Source organism: Cupressus sempervirens, chromosome 4, assembly GCF_028749045.1.
Source record: "Cupressus sempervirens isolate cs-2001-9-10 chromosome 4, ASM2874904v1, whole genome shotgun sequence".
In the NCBI taxonomy this organism is placed as follows: Eukaryota; Viridiplantae; Streptophyta; class Pinopsida; order Cupressales; family Cupressaceae; genus Cupressus; species Cupressus sempervirens.
The window spans coordinates 540458731-540486184 of NC_143121.1; the positions used below are offsets into that span (position 1 = coordinate 540458731).

The 27454-nt window shown below is 37.8% G+C and overlaps 1 protein-coding gene across 1 annotated transcript in view; it reads right to left on the bottom strand.

Moving 5' to 3' along the window:
* LOC149562327 (Metallopeptidase M24 family protein) overlaps positions 1-27454 on the bottom strand; it is a 325045-nt gene that overhangs the window by 265111 nt on the left and 32480 nt on the right. The window contains exons 2-3 of the mRNA XM_089825850.1: positions 23484-23609; positions 23221-23340 (exon numbers count right to left, since the gene is read on the bottom strand). Coding sequence (XP_089681976.1) covers positions 23221-23340; positions 23484-23609 — 246 coding nt within the window. The remainder of the gene's footprint in view (positions 1-23220; positions 23341-23483; positions 23610-27454) is intronic.

Below are 27454 nucleotides of genomic sequence, written 5' to 3' on the forward strand. Positions count from 1 at the left end.
GATTGGCACCATTGGGATCCTAGTGGTTTTGGATATAACAATGTTTATATCAGAGTGGCACAGCGGAGCCTGAATGGCAGTCTACTCATCTCAATAGAATTTGTGATCCTGAAGAAGCATTAAGTTTTCAACAAATATAGCAATTTGCATCTGCGCATGGTTTGACATCCTGGAGTTTGCGTATTTCTTGCGGACAAGCAATCTTTGGCTGGCGAGGATTTGTAATGTCCCCAATTTTTAATGTAATAGTTTAATTTAATTAATTAATTAACTGGTCCCAAAATTTAAATAATATAATAAAAGGACCTTTAATTAGTTACTTGAATTAATTAATATGGGGCCCAAGTTAATAATTGTATTTGTGATTCCAATTGATTTAATATATCTCGGACCTATTTTATTTTAGTTTTCGTTGGTAAGTGTTGCCGTCGGCTATATTTGTACACCCTCAGAAAGGTTTTCCCGACGGGTATTTAAGCACGGCTTGTAAGTAGTCATAGGTATGTGATTTGGATTATTTCTTTTGTATTGCGAATTCCCATTGGGATTCTCTATTGTTCGCCATTTCGAAAGTGAAAGATCTTCCCTACTTGGCTTGTTTGGTTTCGGTGGGATTCAGCCCTCAACCTATTCCATTGCGTGTAATACTTCACTCGGATCTGGCAAATCGGAGCACCATCTTATTGCAAATATTAATTGAAGGATATTCATGTTCAATTTTCATTCTTGTTTGGCTTTTACCTAATGTATTTGGGAATATAAGTTTTTTTATGGTTTCAAGTCTGAATCCACCTTCTATCGGTACACCATCCACTACCCTTGGTTTGGCACAACACGCAATGCATCTCTCCATGCTGCAGCATTACCATTTCGTGCGGCCATCTCTACTTGTGCTACAGCATTACCATACTGTACCACCATCTTTGTTCATACTAAAACATCACCATACTGTACGGCTCTCCAGGCTACCGTACGGCCAATCAACACCACCGTTCTTACTCCATTCCAAGCTACCGTATGGCCCACTCCAAACAGTCTGTACATCATTGTCCACTCCATTCAGCTATACTATACGGCCATCAGGTAACTGCCTATCAAGCACACAGGACCAACGGGTAACTGGCCATCAAGCACACAAGACCAACAGGCAACTACTATCGGGCACACCGGACCAATGGGACATTACACAAATCACACAAGTGGTAAGACAAGGCATTAACAATAATGATTTTCTTCCCTTAGATGAAAACTACGTCAAAGTCATAAGGCTGTAATTTTTGACCTATTTCTACTACCTGTCATTCAATTCCTTCTACCCCAGGAAATGCTTCAGACTATTGTGATCCATTTTTACTTTGAATTTGTTTCCCACAAAACACTATGTGAATTTAGCCAACACATGCATAATGGCTAACATTTCCTTGTCATAAATGTTGTAACTCCTCTCAACACTCAACTTCTTGCACTCAAATGCAATAGAGTGCTTATTCCGCATTAAGACCACCCCAACCCTATTACATCCCAATTTTGGCTCCGTTTGAAATGTTCATATAGCCGTTGAGGTTTCATGTGAAGTCAGTTGACAGGTAAAATTAGTTACGATCATGTGAAATGGTAAGATGGTTAATCGTTTTAATTTCATATGAAGTTGGCATGGTAGTTAACTATTATGATGATATTTTAATGTTATCTTGGAAAGTTGGTTATTCATCATGAAATCATGGGAAGTGAAATGGCGGTTAGCCGTTAGGATAGTTTATGATTAATAACTTGTTATGGCTATTGTTATTATATTGAGAAATATGATATAATTGTGGAGAAATTCCTTACTGAGGATGTTGCTAAGGAATACGCGAAAGACTCTTTGAGTAGTTGGAAGTTGGAACAGCAATCAAGATCATTGTTTCTCTAATTTCGTTCACCATTGTTTCTCACCACAAAATATGCAAAAGACAAGATAGTTGACGCATTGGACACACCATTCACCATTGTTTCTTGGACCGTTGGATGCACCATTCACCATTGTTTCCAAACTCTCAAAACAGTGGGAAGTTTGTTTGCCAGAGAGGTGATTGATGCTAGAGAGAAGTTTTGCGAGCTCGTGATTCCATTCTCTGCAAAGTATGAAGCTTTTTTGGCCAAGTTAGGATTCCATTTTTCTCTTATTTTCTTGCCTTTATATTTTATGTCTTTTGTTTTTCATATTATATTAATATATTTTATTATATTTAGTTAAATAAAAATTGTTTTAATTACATTTTACTAGCATATAATAGTAAATTAGTAACATTCTAGAACTATTAAATTTCTTATAATCATTAACAGTCTTCAAATAATCAGTAACAATCTTCCTTTTTTACTATACTAATTTATTTATTTACTATTATTATTTCATAAATATTAAAAAAACTTTAAAACAGTAATAACATGTATCAATGACTGTAAGTCTATAACTCTTATAAACTTATACTAATTGTGATTAAATTTGAGTTTATAATCTTCGATTTCCATATATCTGATAATTCTTTATCTTTCAATTTGCAAACTTGCAGTGCTAGTTTGTAACTGTATGAAATGGCTGGTGGCAGACGAAAAGGCCCTTTATGGAAACATGGGATTGCAGGGGCAAACAAAGGAGATATCCAATGTATCCATTGCCTTAAAGAGATGACTTCAAGCATAAGTCGATTGAAATATCATCTTGCCAAGATTCCATGCAATGATATTACATCATGTGAGATGTGTCTAGAAGAGTGTACGAGAGAGGCTTTGTCAAGCCTTCAAAAATATACACAAAGTAAGGCAGATAAAGAAAGGACATTCGAGGCCATGGCAGCCCCAATGGAGACTTTTAGTTTTACAACATCATAAACAGGTAGAGAGGCTTCTTCTTCTATTGGGCCTCGGATACGAGCATTAGGAAGTGTGGGTGGGTCTTTATCAAACTTTTAGGTTCCACGCAACACTCCTGGTGCTCAACCTGGCTTGCTAGGCACTGCATGGAACAAGGAGATACATGAGAAGACAAAGGTGCCAATTACAAGATTTTGAACCTGCAATCATATTCCCTTCAATGCTTTATGTAGTCCATATTGGGATCAAGAGGTCACTTCTATTTCTTTATCTAATAAAAGGTTCAAGCCCCCAACTCATTATGAGGTGAGTGGGTCATTGTTAGACGGTGAGGTAAAAAAGATTCATCAACTTGTAGAAGAGCAAAGAAAAGTTTGGGAACAGAAAGGCTGCACCATTATATCCGATGGGTGGACAAATGGCAAGAATAGGACGCTCATCAACTTTATAGTTGCTTCAAGGTGACGGTATTTCTAAACTCAATTGATGCCTCTGATCATGTAAAAAATGTAGAAAACTTTTGCAACATGTTGGCTGAGGTGGTAATGGAAGTGGGAGTGGCTAACGTCATCCAAATTGTGACTGATAATGCAGCTGCGTATGTGGCAACTGGTAGAATTTTGATGGAGAGGGATCCCACATTATTTTGGAGCCGTTGTGCTGCCCATTGTCTTGGCTTGCTCCTTGAGGACCTAGGGAAATTGAATTGGGCAGAGAAGGTGGTTGAAGATCGAAGGAATATTGCGAAGTACATCTGCATTCATACATGGGTCTTGAGTCTTATCATTATGAGATAGCACACTAGCAATAAGGATCTTGTACGAGCAAGGGTCAGACGCTTTGCTACTAATTTTCTAAACTTGCAAAGAATATTTAAGACATTGTCAAACGCTTTGCTACTAATTTTCTAATCAAGGGGGATCTTGATCAAGCAAAACCGAATGTGGTTCTAGTTCAAGAAACAAAGATAAAAATAGATAATGTTGAAGGTGTAAAGAGGAAGTTTGGGAGATGGCAAAGTGATTGGGTTGCTGTAGAAGGAGCGTCTGGAGGGATAAGTGTCTTATGGAAGGTGGATTCGGTGGTTGGGATTGTAATGCAGAAGGAAAAAAATTAGCAATGGATTAAGGTGAGTTCAAAACAATTAGGATCTGAATCCAATGTTCTTAATGTGTATGTACCAGTTCAAAGTAGGGAGAAAAGAGAGTTATGGAAAACTTTAACAGAAGTTTTAAAAATTCTACAAGATGAAATCACAATCTTGGGGGGGATTACAATGCTATCCCTTACCCGGAGGAGAAAAAAGGGGGAAGGGGGTGGAGATCGACCAAACAAGAGGACTTTTCAGCCTTTGTGACTGATAATGGTTTAGTGAATATTCCTTTTAGGCAGGGGAATTCACCTGGAATAATAGAAGACCAGATTTTGTAAATATAGTAGAAAAGTTGGACAAGTTTCTTTTAAGGGAAATTGGACTAAGGTGGACTGGATGGTTGGAGCTGAAATTTTACCAATCTATGGATCTGACCACTTTCCAATTAGCTTGAGGATTCAAGAGGAGTGTGCCACTGATAGAAGCTCGTTCAAATTTGAAGTAATGTGGTTGAGAGCAGATGGTTTTAAAGAAATGGTGGAACAATGGTGGAAAGATGCCCTTGTTTGGGAAGGAAATAAAGCTTTAAAAATATTTAAAAAGCTACAACAAATTAAAGGAAAGTTGAAGGTCTAGAATAGGGAATCTTTCCAAAATATTTTCAAGAGGAAAGAAGAGATGGAAGTGTCTTTAAAAAATTTGAATTAAGGAATTATTCAACAGGGAATGAATGAGGAGGTTTTCCAAGAAGAAAAGAAATTGAAAAAGGAATATGAAGAAATCCTAAGGAGAGAAGAAGTGTTTTGGAGGCAGAAATCAAAAGAAACATGGCTAAAAGAAGGTAATAGGAACACAAAGTTTTTTCATAATTCAATTAAAGTTAGAAGAGCTCATAATAAGATATTCTCCATAAAAAATTCGGAAGGAATAGTGGTAAATGACCCAAAGGTGATTAAGAAGGAGGCGGTTGTTTACCGCATAGGTTAATTAAGAATTGCACATAAACAATGAACACGAACACGAACAACAGAACTCTTCTTATTATTATTCGCATAAGCCAAACAGTACATTATGCTTCAATGATGATTTATAATGCTTCCCGAAGGGGGTATTAATACTTTTCGAAGAACATTCCCGAAGGGGTCCGTCGGCTACATAATCAAAACCTTCCCAAAGGGACCCGTTAGCTACATACAAGAACCTTCCCGAAGGGACCCGTCGGCTAATACACAATTTCTACCGACAACATCATCCCCCCTAAAAAGAAAAGTCGTCTCCTGACGACTACAGAACAAAACTCAAACAACTAATACAACAATATTGATCTGCCACATCACTTTCACATTCATCCTGTTGCATCTATAGCCTTTGCTAACACAATATTGACTCCTTAAGCTAACCTTGATAGCCACCTATGCTGCTTTTTTTGCTTCCAACTCCTTGGTACCCTGAGCCAAGTGTCGTTGCACTACCTCCAACTGGATGCTCAGCTCCTCCCGAGCTCTCTACGCATCCACCAAGACAGCCTCATAGCCAACACCTACTCTCAGTGCCTCTAGTACACAGACACTCCATGCCTGCAGCAGCTCCAAGTCTTCTCAACTGGTCAGACTCCCACGACTGATATCTGCAATGACTGGGGGTCCAGGGGGCAACGCCCCCGGTGGGGTTGAGGGGCAGCGCCCCAGATGTGCTCCCTATTGAAGTACAGGGCGGGGTCGAGGGGCAGCGCCCCTCGCCGCCAAGACTAAATTAGCACTTTGAAACCCACACAAAACTACATGAAACACACTATTTCTGTCATTTTCTGCCGATTCTACACTCTTTCTCGCAACCACTGATGCTTCCCCTTCCCTTTGGCATCATCTGCTACTCATTCCGAACAACTTGAATCTGTCGTCGTCTTTTTTCTTCTCTTTTTCTTTTTTAAAACCTCTTGTCATCATTCTTCTGCACTACCCATATACAGCTACTGTGCTTCGGTCCTTTTGCATCGCCATATGGCTGATGTGCCTCAATTCTTTCTTCAATTTTCCAACATGTGCTACTGTATGGTGATACAACTTGAATACGTCGTACGGGATTACCACTTTCAATGCTGAATGCTGTTGTCCAGAAAGAAGTTGTACGGCTCAATGTGGACACCTCTCGAAGCTATACGGTGTTCAACTTGTACTCCAGCTGTGTCCGTACGGTGATGAATGCCTTCAGTGCTTCAGGAAGAAATGACTTGTTTGACAGACTAGAAATCATAGGGGATTCATTTTTCAATTCCAGGCCGTACGGTGATATGAATTTAAAAATCGTACGATGAGTGACTAGGAACACCGTACGGTGGCCATTTGGACTCTTACTCAGTCCGTACGGTAATGAATGCTTCCAACTTGCCTTTATGTTCTCATTCCAAGCCGAATGGTGATATAAGATGATACTGTATGGTGATGCAACCTTTCCACCATACGGTGTCTACTGTTCTTCACAATGCCGTACGGTCACTTGACCATACGGTGCTCTTTTCTCTTTTTTTTTCTTTTTTTTTAATTTTTTTTTTTTTTTTTTTTTTTTCTCTTTTTTTTTTCTTTTTTTTTTTTTTTAACAGATAACTCTGTACAATATTTACATATATACAGTACTTACAGTCATTCTTGTCTCAATTGTTCATCCATGGAGGTGCATTACTTCTTTCATGGTAGACATTCAACTTCCACCTATTCACTGCGTTGGCCACCTCCTTTCCATCTAGTATCCACGGTTTTATTGCTCCGTTATCACCCACTTCCCGAATTTGGTACGGCCTGACCCATTTAATTTTGAACTTGCCTGGTTTGATCTCATTTCGGTCGTCGTACTTCAACACCCACTGTTCAAGTTGATACTTGCTACGCCTGTACTGTGTCATCTCCATATCGCCCAATTTGTTCCCGAAGCTCGCTACCATGGACTCCGTCAACTGCCCCTTCTGTCCGTCAATAACACATCCACTCCGTACTGCTGCAACTTTTATTAAACCCTTCCGCTTTGCTTCCTGTGCGGACCGTATGATGTGTCTTCCTTGCTGCTGGCACCTTTCTACTATATCTGCAGTTTGACGTAATACTTTCTTCTTGCGCAGTCGTACAGTGGAATCTTTCCTTCTTTCGGGTTCGTACTGTATGTTCTTTCCTTCAGCTTCATTCATACCCGCGTTTCCTTCTTCGGCTTCTCTGTGTTGCTTTGAACATTTATTTCCTTCTTCAGCTTCTCTTTGTTCCTTTGGACATTCATTTCCTTCTTCGGCTTCTCTGTGTTCCTTCGGACACTCATTTCCTTCGTCGGCTTCTCTGTGTTCCTTCGGACATTCATTTCCTTCTTCTTTCTTACCTTCGTCGATCCTTAGCATATTACAGCTCAGAAAGAGCTCGTAATCCTCCATCTGCCAGTGGTAAAGACCGTTTACTGAATCCAGATCGTCATCTCCTTCCAATCGTAGGACTCCCTCCTGATCGAGTTCCATACTCTGCCTCTTCTCATCCTCTTCTCCTTCGAAATCAGACAACAGAGCTTCTTCCCCGACCATTTGAGTGTGCAGATCGATGATGTACCTTCGACCTTTGCTTTCAAGTGATAAAGTATTTTTCTTCCAATCGTGCTTCGCCTTGGCTTGTATCAACCACCCCCGGCCCAGAATGGCATCATATCCTCTTCGCTTCAATGGAATCACGACCAAATCCAACAAGAATGGTTGTCCCAATCGTAACTGGTTGCGCTGTGAGCATTCCCAATGGCTTGATTCCATGTTGATCGGCTGTTAACAACTGGAAGGTAGGTGGCCACAATGTCGGCTGTCCCAACTTTTTCCAAGTATCCTCTGGTAGCACATTGACATTGAATCCTCTGTCCACGATCATGTCCGTTAGCACAATCCCGAGAATGCCCATTTCAACAACCGCCGGATAGCGTCCGGATGAAAGAGCTAACAGCATCAGATCTTTTGCACTTGCGCCACTTTCCTTCTCCTTTTTGTCTGTTGTACTTGCTCCACCTTCCTGCTCCCTTCCATGTTCTCCTGGGAGTTTAGCAGCAAGAACGATGTTTGTGAGTGCCGATCGGAGCTAAGGCATAGTAAGCAACAGATCATTTATCCTGACGGGTATCTCAGCTTGCAATATTTGTTGTACAATGTTCTGTTCTGCGCAATTCCGTACGGAGGTACTCGGCGTGTCCTTCAAGTGTGTCGTTTCTATCTACGTTGCTCTCTAAATCTCTGCCTGTGCTTCCTCCGGTCTCTTCTTTTCTTCCGCCGGGTCGGGGTACACTTTCGCTTGTTGCCACGTTATGGCCAGAACCTCTTCTTCGTCCGTCCCGAGGGTGATCAAGTTTACTCCCGACTTCGGACACCTAGCATCTTCATGATCACCAGGTCCACACCATCTGCATAACAACTTCGGTGTGTTCACCGTTGTACACTCTCAGGCGAAGTAACCCCACAGATTGCATGCGCGGCATTGAACTATCGGCCGGCCATTGGCATCGTACTGGATTCGACTCCTCCCGCCATTATTGTTGTTGTTTTGACCACACTGATTGTTTCTATATCCTCCCGATGTGGCACCTTCCGTACTGGTGTTCCCGTTCCCTCCTGACGGGGATGCTCCCTGTGTCAGGAACACTTGCTGCGGTGTTCTTATTTTGAGATTGAAAGAGCATTCCTTTACCGAGTGTCCCATAATCTGGCAGATTTCACAATATTGCTCTTTCGGACAGGATCCCTTCGTATGGCCTTCCTTCTTACACTCCGTGCACAATAGGTCATTGCCCTTAGTCTCCTTGTTCATGTTCTTGAACTCCATCATCCGAATCATGTCCTTCTGGAGGGCACGGACCTTCTTGTTGCTTCCCTCATCATCGTTGCTATCTTCTCCTGAAGATGCATCGTCATCTGAATCGAACAAGCTGTTCTTCTTCTTCTTCTTTGTCTTCTAGTCACTTTCGAGGTTCATTGCCCGATTGTACGCTTCAATGTATGTTGATGGTGGCACGATCTTCATCTTCTTTCGAAACTTCGGGCGAAGGCCTTCAATGAACCATCTCTTTTGTAGCCCATCAGCCGGCTTATTCTCCATTTTATTGATCAGGTCCTTTAACTTCCTAGCGAAGACTCGGACTATTTCATTCTTCCCTTGCTTAGTATTGCATATCTCTACTACAATCTCATTATCGTCTCGCAATATTTGAAATTCCGTAATAAATTCCTTCTTAATATTATCCCAACTGTTTAACTTTTGCGGATCTGTGTCAGTAAACCAATCAATCGCAACACCCCGTAGGGTGGCTAGAAACTGTCGGACCCATTCATTCATATCTGTTATGCCATTTGCTCTCCAGATCGTTTCACATGTTTTACAATGTCGAATGGGATCAACTGCTTCATCACCATCAAATTTAGGCAACTTTTCTTTCGGACCTGCCATTACCACTGTATGTTGGGGGTTTTGTTGTGTATTTGCACTGTTCGGAACACCTGCGTTGTTTTGAGCTCCCGCGCTATTCTGAACACTCGCATTGTTCTGCACACTCGCGCTGTTCTGCACACCCGCGCTATTTTGAACACCCGCGCTATTCTGCACACCCATGCCGTTTTCTATACCCGCGCTGTTTTCGACTTCCGCACTGTTTTCAACACTCGCACTATTTGCAACACCCACGTTGTTTCGACTTCCGCATTGTTTTCAACACCCGCACTGTTTTCGACTTCCGCGCTGTTTGGTGAAGAAGAGGTTTCATCAACCGAAGCTGTTCGTTCCGGAAGTATATCTCGGATGAAGAGGTCACTCCACGCTCGTGCTCCTTCGGCACTTCAAGCCGTGCGAGTCGATCTACTTTTGTTAGGATTCTCTTCCCGTGGCGTATGCAAGTTCAGAGACTCCTCCCTCGCTTCTTCCACCAAATCAAGCCGTTGTCGAGTCTCCTCCAACAATCCTTCCGTGCTCCTATTTCCGTCGGCAATCTTCTGGAATCTCCTTCGGCGCTCTGTCTGCTGAGCCAGAATTAAATTTTCCTGCGCAATGCGTATGTCATCCTTTTCCTTCAGCTTATTTTTATCTTTGTTCAACTGAATCGGCATTTAATTCATATTCGTCTACTTGCGTACCAGGTCCATCGGGCAACGGCGCCAAATGTTTACCACATAGGTTAATTAAGAATTGCACATAGACAATGAACACGAACACGAACACGAACAACAGAACTCTTCTTATTATTATTCGCATAAGCCAAATAGTACATTATGCTTCAATGATGATTTACAATGCTTCCCGAAGGGGGTATAAATACTTTCCGAAGAACCTTCCCGAAGGGGTCCGTCGGCTACATAACCAGAACCTTCCCGAAGGGACTCGTCGGCTACATACAAGAACCTTCCCGAAGGGACCCGTCGGCTGATACACAATTTCCTTTCCGAAGGGACCTGTCGGCTGATACACAATTCCCGTCGACTGATACACAATTTCTACCAACGACAGCGGTAGACTTTTTCAAAGGAAGAGGAAGGCTAGAGGACGATGGTGGGGCTTTAGAAGAGGATGTTTTGGAGTGTATTTCGGAGTGTGTTACAAAAATGCATAATGTAATGTTGAGTGCTAAAGTAACAAAAGAAGAGGTTAAAACGGCTCTATGGGAATTAGGAAAGGATAAAAACCCAGGGCCGGATGGCTTTACAAGGAGTTTTTTTAATTCTTGTGGGAATGTATAGGGGATGAAGCGTGGGAGATGGTTGAGGAATCTAGAAGGGGGGGTTTTTCCTACGAGATATTAACAATACTTTCATTGTTTTAGTGCCAAAAAAAGAAGAATGCATTTGAAGATTTCAGAACTATCTCTTTGTGCAATATTCTGTATAAAATCATTTCTAAGGTGATTGCAAATAGGTTAAAGTTGGTTCTAAATGATGTCATTTCAGAGAAACAGAGTGGATTTGCACCAGGTAGATCCATTTTTGAAGGGGTGATAATAGCCCACGAAATGATCCATTCTATAAGAGTTAACAAACTCAGCAAAATGATGGTGAAACTGGATATAAGGAGAGCCTATAATGAGGTAAATAGAGATTTTTTGTTCAAAGTATTGAAAAAATCTGGTTTTAATGATGAGTGGATCAAGTGGGTAAAAGAATGTCTAAGTTATGTCATATTTTATGTTCTAGTAAATGGTAGCCCCCAAGGTTTCGTTGAATTAGAAAAAGGCATAAGACAAGGGGACCAATTATCCCCTTTTCTTTTTATTATTCTAGCAGAAATTTTGGGGAGAATGATCCGAGAAAAAAGAGTAAGAGGTTTGTGGAAACGTGTTAAAGTGGCAAGAGGAGTGGACCCTATTTCTCATCTGCAATTTGTGGACAATACCTTTCTAACAAGGGAAGCTTCAGAGCAGGAAGCAAGACTGATGAAAAGCCTAGAAATTTATGGAAAAGTTTCAAGACAGAAGATCAATTGGGCAAAATCAGAAATTTTTTTTCTTAAACACTCCTATTAATAAAAGAATTGTAATAGGCAGAATTATGAATATTAAGCAAGGTTCGCTTCCAAGTAGGTATTTGGGGATCCCATTATTTTAGGAGAGAAACAAAAGTGATGTGTGGAAGGGTTTGGCTGAAAAGTGTTTTAGAAAAATGGAAGGATGGAAGGGTAAATGGTTGTCATCGGCAAGGAGAATCTTGATAATAAAATCAGTAGTCTCAACAGTGCCTATTTTCTCAATGATGTGCTTAAAAATTCCTAAAGTGATTAATATAGTGGAAAAACAGATGCGGAGATTCCTCTGGAGTGGTACAGGGGATTGTAAGAAATGTCCGTTATTAAGTGGGCAAAAATTTGCAGACCAAAAAAATTTGGGGGTGTTGGAATTAGAGATTGGAATACTATGAATATTGCCCTAAGCGCAAAATTGGTATGGCAGATGGCAAGTGATGTTGATGAAATAGTGGACAAAAATTCTAAAGGTCAAATATTTGGATTCAAATGAAGACATAAGGATTTTAACAATCCAAAACCCGATGAAGGGGTCAGCAATTCGGAACTTTATTTTATCTTGTAGACATGTCATAACAGACCATAATTCATGGGTAATAGGAGATGGTAATCAAGCAAAGTTTTGGGAGGATTCATAGAATGGCTATAAAATGTTAGATGAAGAATGTCAGGATAGAGAGTTGAAATAGAAACTTTGTGATTTATGGAGAAGGAATGTAAAGGACACTGTCTTGGAAAATGAAGGAATCCTAGGTATAAAGTGTGGGAATGGAAGGATTGGAGGGTTGAAAGACTTTCAGAAGGACAGCAACAATCTCTAAGGGAGATTTTCACCCGAAGGAAAGTGTGCATTATTGATCGAGGAGACAAGATAAGTTGGTATACAGCAGCCTCAGGTAAGTTCTCAATTAAACTTGGTTATGGATTAATAGAAAATAAAGAGGAGGTTTGTTTTGAGGCTAGGGATTTATGCTGGAATAAAGAAATATTACCAAAGGCTGGAACTTTCTCATGGTTAGCTATTGAAGGCAGAATCCTAACAAGGGAAAGAAGAAGGAAATTTGGGTTTCAAGGACCTACAAAATGTGTTATGTGTGAAAGAGAGGAGGAGAGTGTTGATCATCTATTGTTAAATTGTGAAGTTGCCTCTAGATGTTGGAGTCATATTCAGGGAAAATTGGGATGGTCAGGACCATGGTGCTCCTCTCTTATGGCTTTTTTCATTTCATGGCCAAGGATGAGAAGGAGAAATATGCTTGAATGTGTGCGGAAGGTAAGTCTAATTGTTATTTGGGAGGTGTGGAAGGAAAGGAATAGGAGGATCTTTCAGGAAGTGACAGAAACAATGGAACAACTCTTGCAAAGGATTGATCATTCGATAGAAGTAGTTAATGCTGTAGTGTTTAGGAAAAATTTGTTAAAATGTGTGTTCGTGAGATGTGATAGAGCTATTCCAAAAAAATGGCCTGGGATCAAAATTGGACAGGCTGGAGCAAAGCGGAAGAGTTCTTCAAAGGTGAATCAGAGGGAAAATGCAAAATGGGAAGCTCTTGGTAAAGGCTGGATTAAAGTGAATTTTGATGGGGCCGCTAGGTGCAATCCAAGCAAATCAGGAGCTGGATGCATAGTAAGGGATCATTTAAGTGAGACAGTTGCATTTGGAGCAAAAAGATTACCTGATGGAACAAACAATGAAGCCAAATTTCAGGCTGCACTTTTAGCAATCAAATGTGCAAAGAAGGTGGGAGGAGTTAAAGTGATTTTGGAAGGTGACTCTATGGTAGTGGTGCAAGCATTGAGAAACAACATGATATCAGCTTGGCACTTAGGAAATTTATTGTTCTGTATAAATGAAGAGTTAAAATCATTGGAGGACTTTAAAATTTGTCATGTTTATAGAGAAGCCAATAGAGAAGAGGACCAACTTTCAAAATGGGCGGCAGATTTTTTGATGGACGGGACGTCAAGTTTTGAATGGTGTAGTCGTTGGGAAGGAGTGTTTAATAATGATTAAGGCAAAAGTAAAGTAAATTTAAATCATGAGGTCAGTATGTGAAAGGAAAATGATGTCAACAAGGACTGTCAGCAAAAAGTGGGTAAGCAAATTTGGGAGATTTGTCATTAATGATCACATGATGGAAAGATGCTCAAAAAAGCAGAAGGAATGATTATTTTTAGTGATGTTTGGAAAGAAATGCAAAAAAAGGAAACTACTGACATGTTATAAATAGAGTAGTTGTAAAGGAATTTTTGGACAAGCTGAATAGTAAATTCTAACTGCGGTAGAAGTGATAGGAAAACAGTGGAAAGGATGGAAGCTACCTTTTCATTTAAAACACCAAGACAACAGAAAACCTTGTTTGGCCCGGTTCAAAACCAAAGGTTGAAGCTACTACTGAAGCGTCCAATGCAAGGAGTTGTGGAAGCAGCAAAGGAAACGGTGGGGGAATTGTTTCAAAACTCATTCCACCATTGGAAAATAAATGTTGACATAGCGGCAATGGTGATGGCTTGAGGTCTAGAATTGGCATTTCCAGTGGGCGAGGTTGAATGGGTAATGAAAATGTTGTTCCCTGCAGATTTGATAGTAGGGATAGATTCTCTGTTGGAATGGGTGAGGCCAGGACAAGGGTTTGATTATAGTGAATGTTTTGAAAACATAGAGGAAGGCAGAGCCTGAGGAAAATTTGGGTTTGTCTAGTGGCCAAACGAGACTAGATAAAGAAGCCTATAAAGCAAAGATTAAAGTGGCATGGTTGAGGCTGGTGAAGGAAATTGGCATCTTCAAGGAGAGGGAAGGAAGGAAGGTGACAGGTTTCCACGTTGCCCATCCAAAGCAGTGGAGAAGCACAGGAATTAGGAGGCATCGAGTGGTGAGATTTAGATTCCCAGTAAGGGTGGAAGATTGAAGTGAGGAGGAGATGGTGTTAAGCTTTTGAAATTTTGCTTTTTCACAAAGAATCACAATTGAACTGAAGGTAATTCATCTACGGCAATTGGTTAACAAGATAAACCCTCCAACAGAATTTTGGAAATCCAAATTTGAGAAATGCTTGGCTAAGGACAAAGAAAGGGTAATGGGGAAAAGCTAGAGTAACATTTACAGAGGATGGATGTGCGAATGGAAAGCAGGATATTCGGAGGAGCCTCAAGGAAAGATGGTGCGAAGCAAGAAGGTTGCAGGTGTCAATTTAGATGAAAAGAAAGGACAGATGGTGTCAAGGCTAAAAGGCCTTTTTGTAATGTAATTTGAAAAATGCTTTATGTAAAAGATGTAGCCCGTAAAAAGGGGCCATAGTTGTAGAGGTTTTAAAAGGTAAATAAGTAGTAGTAATGTGCTCGATGTGTAAAGAAAGGGTAAGGCTAACCAAGAGAGCCTATTTTTGTACTTACATAAAAACCTTTACATTAATAAAATGAAAAATTATTACTGACCAAAAAAAAATTACTCTTATAGAATTTCGTTCATCTCAACTTTGGTTATCCCTATTCTCTTTTGTGATGTCCCCAATTTTAGTGTAATAATTTAATTAATTAATTGGTCCTCGAAATAAAATAAAATAATAGAAGGGTTTTAATTAATTAATTAATAAACATGGGACCCAAATTAATAAAATAATGAAATAATTGATATTGTTGGCCTATACTTGTAATTCTCTAGATGCTTCTTGGAGGCCTTTATAAGGCGATGATTAGGAATTGCAATTCATCATGGATTAGTAATGATTTCTCTTTGTATTTCCTGAAGGCTGAGGAAGATTATTCATAGTTTCAAAGGTGGAAGATCCTCCCTATTCTGCCTATGCAATTTCGGTAGTTTAGGAGATATCGTTCAGATATTTCACATTGTGCGCCAGATTTGTTCATCATATTCATTTGGAGATTGATCTATGTTTATCATGATCTATATTTGAGTTGCTGATCTAAAGTTTCTATTACTTGTATTTGTGCATGTGACATCTGAAGACGATAGGTCGCAAAGATTAGTATTCTATTTCTTTAACTCTAGTGTGTGTGCAATAAAATTATTCCTTTGAAAACCTATGAAGCAATACTTCATGTGCGGGTAAACCCAACGGCTCACTAACAACTCAATCATTTGTTGACCCTATACTGTACGGCTAGAGCCAAGCACCCTATGGACAGAGTTTCCAACCATTTGAAATCAACAGTCGTACATAACCCACTACACTTATACTCTGCAATGTATGACTTAGACCAAACCTACCATACAGCCTAAGCTAACTATACACCATAAGTACACTATCTATGGATCACACATGGAAGGACAAATTGTTGTTGGAACAAATCTCTGTACGGATAAAAACTCTTAAGATCTTGCACTACACCATATGCCTAAGGTGAAGAGGTGTTTGTACGGCCACCCAAGTCTCCACCACACCAATAGCACACACTGTACAGTACAATCATACTGTACATCATAATCAATATCATAGGAAGGATGGGTTTGTTCAGCGCTAGTGAATATTTCAATAGGAGAAACACTCAAATCAAACACCAACCTTGCATATTTGAGATTGTTGTGTGAAACAGGAAATTAGAGTGGTATCAAAGCTAGTGATCTTGCCAACATGTCAGGTATTGATCAAATCATGGCGCCAAGTGATGGGTTGGTTGATGCACTGAGAGAGCTAAGAAGAACTCAACAAAGGCTCCACGAACAGGTGAAAGCAACACTCAACGTCTTGGTGCAAACAAGGTCATTAATGACAAGTTCACTCCTATGGTTGAGCGTCAAGAATAGCAAACATCCACCTTGCTTGAGTCGTTGAAGCAAATCAAACAAGATTGGGAAATTGGCGGATGGAGGAAGGACATACCTCTGAAAGATTATATAGAATTGTGAATGAAATATTCATCATTTAAGCATCATAGTCTGAAGCATGAGATTCATAAGTGGCTACAAGATGAAGTCATACAGACACCAACGGATATGGACCAACAAAAATACTCTAATTGCACCTTCAAATGGAGAACAACAAAAATCTCAAGACAATCATAAAATTGAAGATGGTGAAATGATTGTTGATTCAAACAAGGATGGTGATGGAGAAATCATTGAGTTCAGAGAACAAACACAAAATAGAAGATCTGAAACAGGATGACATCTGAGCCAATGTCAAAGTAGGTTCTCATAATACTGTTAGTATGTGGAAGGAAAGCAAGGCTACACATCATCTGGAGCGTATGGGTAATGATCTGAGGTCACATAAATGGAATCATGAGCCTACAGGTGGAGGCATTATTGACAATCATTTACAAGAACAATTACTACCATTATTTGATTATGAAGTCTATCCTCTAGTGGCGATCACGAAGGATTACATTGATGAATTTCAAGATTGGCGTCTTTGGGATCCTTGTGACTACAAACACGATAATGTTTACATCATAGTGGTGCAACAGAAGTTTGTCAATAGTGTGACACAACAAAGGTTTGTTGCTAATTCACTCATTCTGCTTCCACAGGTGGTTAGGGATCCTGGAGCTAATGGCCTTTCGTTCAATTACAAATTGCTTGAGGGCAAGCAATCTTTGGGCAACAAGGATTTGTGATGTCCCCAATTTTAATGTAATAATTTAATTAATTAATTGGTCCTCAAAATAAAATAAAATAATCATAAAGGGCTTTTAATTAATTAATAAACATGGGACCCAAATTAATAACAGAGTTGCCAAACATTTGAAGTCAATGCTTGTGCATAACCCAGTGCACTTAAACTCTACACTGTACAACTTAGACAAAACCTACCATACGGCCTAACCTGACCGTACACCATAACATCTTCGTAAACTATTTGAGCATCACATGTGGAAGGACAAATTGTTGTCGGAACAAATCTTCGTATGGATAAAAACTCTTATGATCTTGCACTACACCGTATGCCTAATGTGAAGAGGTGTTTGTACGGCCACCCAGGTCTCCACCTCACCATTAGCACACACCGTACAGTAGAATCATACCATACTTCATAATTCATATCGTACAGAGGAAGAGTTTGTTTAGTGCCAATGAATATTTTGATAGGAGAAACACTCAGATCGGACACCGGCCTTGTATATTTGACATCACTATGTGAATGGGACATTACATATTTCGTGACTTTGACAAGGAAATGTATGGTATGCATAATACCTTTTTGGAATTTATATAAATCGGTTTTGAAGGTGTGGCTTAGACGGATAGGAATGGCGGAGGTAGTCATTGTAGCACGACAGGTGAGTAACAAAACACCAAGGACACCTCATACCTTCCAATGGCTTAGATTTTTGCATGACTAACAATTAAGAGATGGGAAAGAATCTTAAGAAGTTGGCAAGAATATATAGAGATCATCATCTATTCTTTTCCTCTTGGCCAGCTTGAATGAAATAGGCTGCAAAGAACAATTAGAAAGAAAATTAGAGAAAGCAATTTTAGTTTGTTTTTGAATAGATCTTTGGGTTGTGGTTGGTTCTTGCAACTAAAACTCTTGCTTGGATCGGCTCACCACTCGAATAACAAGTTCATCTTACATGGCTGTGAAGGAAGTTAGTTGAGTTCACCATACAAAGTCTCTATTCCATTGCCATACCTTTGCTAGTAATGTTCGGAAGTTTCATTGGAAGAGTTGTCTAGCTGGATAGAAAAGCTTCTAGACGTTGCTCGTCTATCTATGTGGATTAATCTCCTTGTGCCTCACTTCTGAAGTCTTTTCTACTCAGGCAAGTAACATCTGCTACTTTCTCATTTGAAAAGTTGCCTATGAAATCAGTTCTGTTTTGAAAACAATTATTTAGAGGTATATGAATCTTGTGTTCTTGCTCAAATATTAGAATGGGGGGGGAACCGACTTATAACTAGTGCAGCTAACAGTTACAATCATATGTTTTCTTTATTACTTTCTGGCATTGTAGTAGTGTAAAGAGGTTACCTTACTCTGATTTACCATTAGGTATTAGCGATGCAGCCATGTAGCTCATTTTGGCACAAAGGATTTATATGCTAGATCATCCCATGCGGTTCAAGTATCAAATCTCTCGGAGTTGTTAATTGATTGCTGTCTATTACGTCTAGAAGAAAGATGGGTCACTATTGGATTTTCGTTATCTTCTTGAATGCTTCATAATCACTGAAAAAATGGGATAGGACCAATAGCATAAAGAAGAATTTCAGATATAAATTAAGGTGTCGCAGTGAACTTGGTTCTCAATCAAAAAGTGAGTTCAAGTTAGCACAGAGTAAGGGAAATTTTATTATCATTTTCAACTTTAGTGGTCACTTTCCTTCTCTGACCATGCCTTCCCCTTAAGTATTATCTTATATCATAAAAGAATGTCAGGCAGATGTAGCAGGGTCTTTTGGTTCGATAAGTCTAAGCCCAAGATACATTCTTCTTGGCTTCACTTAGAGATCAACCCTACCCTCTTACCTACTCTCCTGCCTCCAACTATGATGAAAAGAATTTGTTCATTACTAAACTGAATTTAGATTGAGATAATAAAATACAATTACCTTCTTTAATATTAATTTGTATTCTCATTAGTGTTGGTTAGCAATAATAGTTTAATAATTAATTGTATTGATTTAGTTACTTAATGATCCTTATATTATTTATTTCCATACTATTTCTTGTTATAGTGATATTGTATTTTATGTCATACCATATCTTTCTTAATTATACTGCTCTTGCATGTGCTGACAAGATATTGCTTAATTTATATTATTGTATTTGTTATCACCAAATTAATAACATACCTGCTCCTCTATGCTTGCGGCTATGTCTACTAGGGCGTTCTTAGTGTATGGTCTACTGCTCCTTAAATGATTCTGTAGTAACAAATTTTGTATGGTGAGTGACTATTGCCTCAACATTCCACATCTTACTCAGAGTTTGTGGAATGGCGATTGTGGTTATTGAATAGGAAGTCAGATCATATATTGCAGCTGTGTATCTGCCGTGCCCATTCCTTAACATTTTAATCATAATAATATCTTCTTCTATCGCAGGTCCTGACCTACCCAAATACCTTGGCATTGTTACAAATGCCAAGTCATCCTAACAACTGTCTTTGACTTGTTATTAGTCAGTAAAACAATCGTCAAGTGTTATAACAGTGATTAAGTGTAGTGTATATTAATGTAATCAACTATTTTGAGTATAGCTAATAACTACATATTATTAGTGTCGTCTATTATCACTGTATTATTAGTGTTACATTTAATTTTCATTATTAATATATTAGTATGGATAATATTTAATAATATTAATTCAAGATTATATATTGACAGACATTTTAAAACTAATATCAATATTAATTATATATTCATTGATTAATTATATTAATACTAATATGGTTTAACAATATTGATTATAAATAGTCAATACATTACTAATAATTTCCACTACTAATTGATTTAATATATCTAGTTTTTATTATTTCTAATATTGATAATACACAAGTATACAGGTGTCAATTGTGGTTTGTGAAATTTTATCTGCAAAGTATATTGTGATGTAATGTGATAAGTTTTAGGTATGGCAATACAAGATATATGTTGACTTAAATGTGGTTACCCAGTGGCAACAAGCAGTACAACAGAAGTGGTCAGTTTACAAGTGGTGGTGGTGTGGCAGCAAGTTGCAACCACTAGTCATCTAGAAGAACTCAAAACTGTCTACAATATAAGACTTTTAATGTCCACGAGTTTTAGGATAAGCTATGGGATAGTATACTTCATTGTTTTAACACTGTGAAGTGCTCAGCTCTACCATTTAATGCAACAGTGAGCTCTCCCATTCTCTCCACCTAATCTTTGTTGACTAGATTTTAGTAAGAATTCACTGTTAGACTTCTCAAGACACTTTTAAACTTTTCAAGTTGCTCTTAAACTATATTTATAGCTGAACTAATGTAATTTGTATGCTTTCCAATCAAGATTAAAGTGCTTTTCAGTTTCCACAACCCATGCACTGCACAAGGTACAAACCCTCTCTTCCCAACATTCCATTGACCTTTCCCACCTCACTATTTCACACCAAAGATGATGTGATATATGTAAATGTCATTTGCTAGAAGCATGAAATATGATGGAAGAGCACTTCTAGTAGAGACTAGTATATGTAGCACAATCTAGGAGCCTGATAATGTTGTAGAAGATGGAACAAGGTCAGTCAGAAGTGAAATTATGATTGCATGTGTAACTGCAAGCAAAAAACTGATAGTGGTGGCTTTATTGGAAACTTGTATCTATACAGAAAATGTTATACATGTAACTATTGATTCCTAATATGCAGCTGCAGAAGCTACATAGGTGAGGTGATTACCCACATAGAGAGACATCATACTTGGAGATATTTGCAGTAAGTTGAAATCGTGTTATGGTCAGATTATAGTTGTACAACTTTTAGTATCCCACATGTTGGTTCGGCATTAGAAAATTGGTATTCCCAAGTGATTATCTATATGTATCATTTCGGGTGAAGACACCAAAATTAGAAGGTTAGATATTTGTACACATTTTAAAAGAATAGCATTGAATTGAACATTGTTAGTATGAAACATTAGAGCAATTGCAAAAGAAGAATGTTTGTACATCAAGTTTCTTTGAAAGACTCTCTATGGATCTTTGTCAATTCTAAATAGTATAAATATAAACATCCTTTGTTATTGAGATTTCTCCTGCAAGGGTTTCTGACTATCATCTGAATACATAGCCACATAAAGCTTTGAGTCTTCTATAATCTTTTGGCTGCATACTCTTCCACTTCCTTTTGTATAGCTTGTTAGATAGATTTTGCAAGTGTTGCTGACTATTATCTGAATACGTAATCTTAAGTTATTCTATATCCCAGTCTATTCGACATCTGCAAGAGAAGCGCAAATCCTCAATACAATCCACCAATCAGTACTTTCTAGGTTTAACTACACTAGCAAATACTATCTGCAACGAAGCCTCAACAATTTAAAGGGGGGTTTTACTACAAAATTAGGTAGTTTCTATTTTCTCTCTCTTCTGTTTTTTTCTAATGGTCGCTCTTTTTGTAATGTTTCCATAAACTCCTTTTGTTCGCTATGGAAACTTTCTTTTTCACTCTACAAAAATGTTTGTATTTCCTCTCTCTTGTTCATTATAGAAACATTCTCTTGTATCATGTATATATAGATCATTCATGATCTTTGTGTAACATCACGTTCATTATTTTACCATAATATGGTATCAGAGCAAATTCCTATACTCTTTGAAAAAATTTAGTTTCATTTGAAATTATTAGTTCAAAATTTTTGAAATATCTGCCAGAGTGTGTTAAAAATTTGCATCTCTTTTTTCCTCCAAACCCGACTAGGGATTTGGTGTCCAATTTTTTTTGCAATTTTCTTTGTGCTGCATGGTTTAAAATCTGCCTTTTTTCCAAATCTGCCCTTTGCTCAAGAACTCTGCAAATTTTTTCACGTTTTTTAATCCAAGTACGATTTTTTTGAAAACCTTCAATTCCTATGTCGGATTAACAAAAAAATTTGCATATTCTTGGTGGGTTTTTGCAAATCTCAACTAGGTTAGTTTCACGTTTTTTTGGGTGCATTTTTTTTGTGCCTTGATTTTCGAGCCAACAAATTCAAAATCTAATTTCAGATTCTTTGTCGGTTTTTCAAGCTCTTATCCAAGTGTCTCTTCAAATTTTTTGGGTCTTTTGTCAATATGTCTCGAACTTCATGCCCTCTCAGATTTTTCACATTTTTTCATTGAAAATAGTGCAATGGCATCCCTCACTAGTCTCATGCTAGAAGGCAGTCAGCGTTTCAACGGAAAGAGCTACAACACCTAGAAGCAAAGAATGATGATGATCTTCTAGCACTGTCGCCTTGAGGTGCTTGTTCTAGGTACCAAGACTCGTCCTACCACAGTTGATGCTACTCAAAAGACGTTTGATGAGCGTAATCATGAAGCGGTTACACTTATTAAGCTTTCAGTTACTGATGATCAGCTGCCTCAAGTGTCGTCTAGCAAGGCAGCTGCAGAGATCTAGACAACACTGAAGGATCTCCACGAGACATCAGATAAAAGCAGAGCCTTCTTTCTGAAGAATCAGCTATTCTCTATTATTATGGATGAGCACATGTTCTTACAGGAACATCTTCTAAAGATTAAGGACATCAGAGATCAGCTTGAGGCCATTGACCATACAATATAAGATAGTTTCTATTTTCTCTCTCTTCCATCTTTTTCTAATGGTCACTCATTTTTTTAATGTTTCCATAAACACCTTATGTTTGTTATGGAAACTTTATTTTTCACTCTACAAGAATGTTTCTATTTCCTCTCTCTTGTTCATTATAGAAACATTCTCATGTGTCTTGTATATATAGATCATTCATGATCTTTCTTTAATAACACATACATTATTTTACCATTATAGGTTTATAATTGGCAATTGGTCAAAGAATTAGTGTTAGATTCTGCAATATTTACTAGGGTTAAACTCTCCCAACTTAATAATGTACAAAAGCATAAGATTTATTTCAAAATGAATGATGTAATTATAAAAATACTGAAATATATGAGACACAAAACACAAACTGAATGGCGAGGACAAAATATTGTCGATATGCAAGTACATGGCTAAAAATTAAAAAATAAGATTTCACAAATACCTTCGATACAAATCATAAAGATGATCATGCGCCTAACAATGAAAAATTACCATTATCATTCACATAGGATATGCTCAAAAAGTGTTTTCTAAATTCATTAGTACAAAGACATACTGGATCAATTCCAACTTTGGACCCCGGTGATAAGACATCAGTGAGCCATTCGCTGACAGTGGGTACCCCAGGTGTGCCAGCTCGCATAAGCATCCAATCAGGACCCAACTGATTTTCTGCCTATATAAGAGCGGAAAGACTTCAATAACGAATTCCAATAAAATTAATCAAAAACCATATGCTAGTTTATGACTGTTAACAATAAAATAGCACAAGGAGATTATAGGAAAACATTATATCTCAATATGTTATGAAGGAAACACCTGAAGGAAATATCGCCCATCAGTCCAAAGAGATGCCTTGTCCTTTGTGACAACTGCAGTTCCTGCACTACCCGTAAATCCTGATATAAAAGCTCGACGCATGAAGCATTCAGCAATAAATTCACTCTGCAAATAGCCAAAAGAAGAGACATTGTAATAAAAATTGATAAATAAGATTTCTTCTGAATTTTTGTTAGTCTACTATTATATTTAAGTTTTTAACCTCTAGAAAATAACATTAAAGAACCACGTCTTTTGGTTAGCTGTTTGATTAAGAAAATGGCTGATGTTTGATACATTTTCCTGTGAGGGCCTAAAGACAAAGGCACCTCAAGACCAAGAGAATCTAGAGCAAGAGAGGGCAAGATTTAACAGAGCTGTCTTGAAATTGCTAACAAAAGTCAGCACTATCTGTCACATTTTCTTTATTACTAATCATGATATTGATTTTGTGAATGGTTTTAGTGTTTAAACTTTGAATAGTATGGCACACAGTCCTTTCTGTTAACATGACTATGCTGTTAATGCCAGGTTAGTCCCTTGACATGACATGACTACTCTACTCAGTTTAACTTCTAAGTAATCATATTATCAGTATACACTGGCAGGAGTATTGTTATTACCTCGAATGATTTTCACAATAAAAAGGTATGCAGCTTGTCTGAACCATTGTAAATTGCAATTTAGACTGCTTGCTTATCTGGAGGTCATTGATGGCATGACTTGGATTGTCCACCATCACTGCCATTGCATTTGCATCACTATTACCTTCAACGGTTATTGAAATGTAAAAGTATGCAGTTTGATTCAACTATTGCATATACTGATTTATTATATAGATATTTAGTGCCATGACTTGGTTTTAATACCATCACCTCTCTCTGTTGTAAGAAAACATGGCATCTTGATTGTAGATATCGATCTTCTCGGTAAGACTATGTGGTATCTTGAATATAAATATTGGAATCTCGATGATAATCTTCAGTGCTATTATAAACAGAGGATCTGCTATTTGAAAACTGGAGAATATTCTTAGGGATGCCTGGCTCATATTGGTCTCTCTCTTTCAAATGCCATTTTTAAGCAAACAGAGTAAAATTTTCTTCCATCACATCTCGACTCTCTCTGCCCCCACCCTCTGCCCCCAATGTGGCATCTTGTACATAGAGGTGAAGTAGAATTAACAATAATCTTCAAAGCTATTTAGAAAAGAGGTCTTGGAAACTAAAGAATATTGTTAAGGATTTTTTCTCCCTTGAAGCATTGCTATAGAGGAGCAAAGAGGGTGGTTTGCTTCATTAGGCTGGACCTTTTTATTTTGCAATTAACTCTTATGGTCCCCCAGGAGTTGTTGGTCACACAAGGGGGAGCGCTAGTGCTTCACCTTGACTTAGGAATAATCTTTATATTTTGAATTTGGCCGCCCACTTTTCAGACTATCGCCTTTGAGAATTAGGACTTTACCTTTCATACTTAAAGGTTGTTTATTATCATCATTCACAACATAATATGTTGAGCTGGTGTACTCACAAGCTCTATGCCCCTATTGGGCAATTGTACTCATGGGTTTGGACTTATACCTCAAGCTCTATGTCCTTGTTGGGTTACCATGCTTGTAGTTGTGGACTATGTCCATTCCCTCGTTGGGCTAGTGTGCTCATAGGCTTTGTGCCCCTATGGGGCTACTGAGCTTCAGGTTTGGATTGTTGTACTCATGTCGAGGATGAGGTCCCCTGATTGTAGACTCAAGTGCATGTGCATGTGTATAATCTTCAAATAGAATTTATATATAGAAATAAAACTTTAATATTAATTTATATATTTACACACAAACAAATCTAAAAGTTATATATAATTAAAGCTTTATTGTGATGTAAATTTAGTATTATGAATGTACAATCTTAAAATTACATATTTAAATTGTTTCATTTTCCTAATATTGTTACACTTTTCAAACAATGTATATCATAATTTATTTCAAATTCTAAATATCTACCATGACATTAAAGTTTGACCACTTGATGTCGAATTATGGTAGTTTTGTATAGCATATGCTTGATATGTTATATATTGAGTTGTATTTGTGTTTTTAATTTTTGTTCTACAATTGTCAAATGTGTATATATTTATGAAATTTTATATGTTTTTAGGACAAACATGATTTTATTAGAATGATATCTCTGTATTATATCTTTCTATCTTATTTATGTGACATTTTACCATTCATGTCTTCTTTTTTGGGTTGTAATACAGTAATACCCATCAACAACACTTTGTGTGACCTCTATTCTTGTAATATCCCCAAAACGAATATTTTCCCCAAATTATCCTCAAATATATTCTCGGAAGTATCAATAGATAAACTCATGCAAAAGATTTTAGAATAACCAATAGAAGAATAGTAAATCCTTAGATAAGATATACTCAAAAATGTTATTGCATTTAATATTTAGTAGTAGAATAGCATAAACCAATCTTATATACAGAAACTGTAGCCAAGTTGGATAATAAGAAATCAACCTGAAATGCAATGTGAAATCCGACGTGAATCCACCTCACATGATGAACTGGGTTTACGTCCAATCCATCGAGAAAGCCTGAAGGTTTTCATCGTCAAGTTTATGAATCGAAAGTCGATCGCTTCCCAAAACTCTCCAAGATAAAGCAAAAATCAAAACATAACCCAACCATGAGCAAATGAGCTTCTCTTTGATCTTTTAAAGAATAACCCTAAGACTCTGGTGCACGAGCACTTAAGAGCCAAAGGAACACTTATGAAGTCATATGGAGGAACCATGAAGATATGAAGTCAAATTAGACCTACAAGGTCATTTTGCAATGTAATAAGGCTAATAAAGCCATTTGTAGTATATTTGAATCATTTGTAATCAAATGGTTCAATGTTGCCAATATAGGCAAATATGGCCAAAAAAGGGTAAATGTAGGGGATTGAGGGCCTGTCTATTTAAGGGAATTCAACTAGAATAGGAATTGGGAATTGGAATTTGTTTTTAAATCTCAGTTTGGTGTGCCAAATCAGAATTGGGAACTGGAATTCGTTTTCCCATTTTGGCCCCAAAATGAGAATTTGTCAATCCACCAAAATAGAATGTTATTAGAATTGAAATTCCTATTCCCATTTAGACTTTTTCTTATTTGATAAAATTTTCAGGTCTGCTTAATGAGTCAAGAATGTGAACTGACTCTGACTGCACATCTTCATATTTGATTATGTTTACTTTAGCACCCAAAGTGTCATTCTAAGAATCAATCTGTGATAATTTTAAGTTTCATAGTTCTATACTTTGCAAATATCGTGAGTTCGTAAAAGAATTTTAAAATGCCAAAAAATCCCGATTACTGGTGGGCATATAAATTGATTCTCTGCATGTTAATGGAGTACTGGTTTTAGCAATACAAGCAAGATGGAGAATGATTCCTAAACAACAATTTTTTCTTAATATCGGGTATATGGGGATTCCCATCTGTTAAATTGGTTATAATTGCCTTGTGAAGATCAATCCAAAGTAGAATCGGGTTGTTTTTGGGCTTGATTTATAATTCTCAGATTCAAGATATGGGTTGAATAAAGTTTAGTTTATTTTTTATTCTGCATTATCAACTTTAAGTTGGTTCATAAGTGAAATATGCAGTATAAGAGTATCGCAGGCTTGATACAAGAATGTTTATCTCACTGATACTATGAATTTTGGTTTACTATTTGCCTCTTCTTATCGATTTTTGAAGAGTCTATGAGAATTGATATGCAGATTTAGTAACGATATGTTTTACTTCCTATCTTCCTTCTCTCCCAGCTTTCTTGATTTTAGGCCTCCTCGTGACAACATTCAATATAGAGAAATGACAAAGACTGCTGAAGGGGGCATGCCAATCATGCTCGAAGCATTCACTTATAGAGAGCTCCAAATTGCAATTGAGAATTTCAAGCATAAGCTGGGAAATGGAGCATT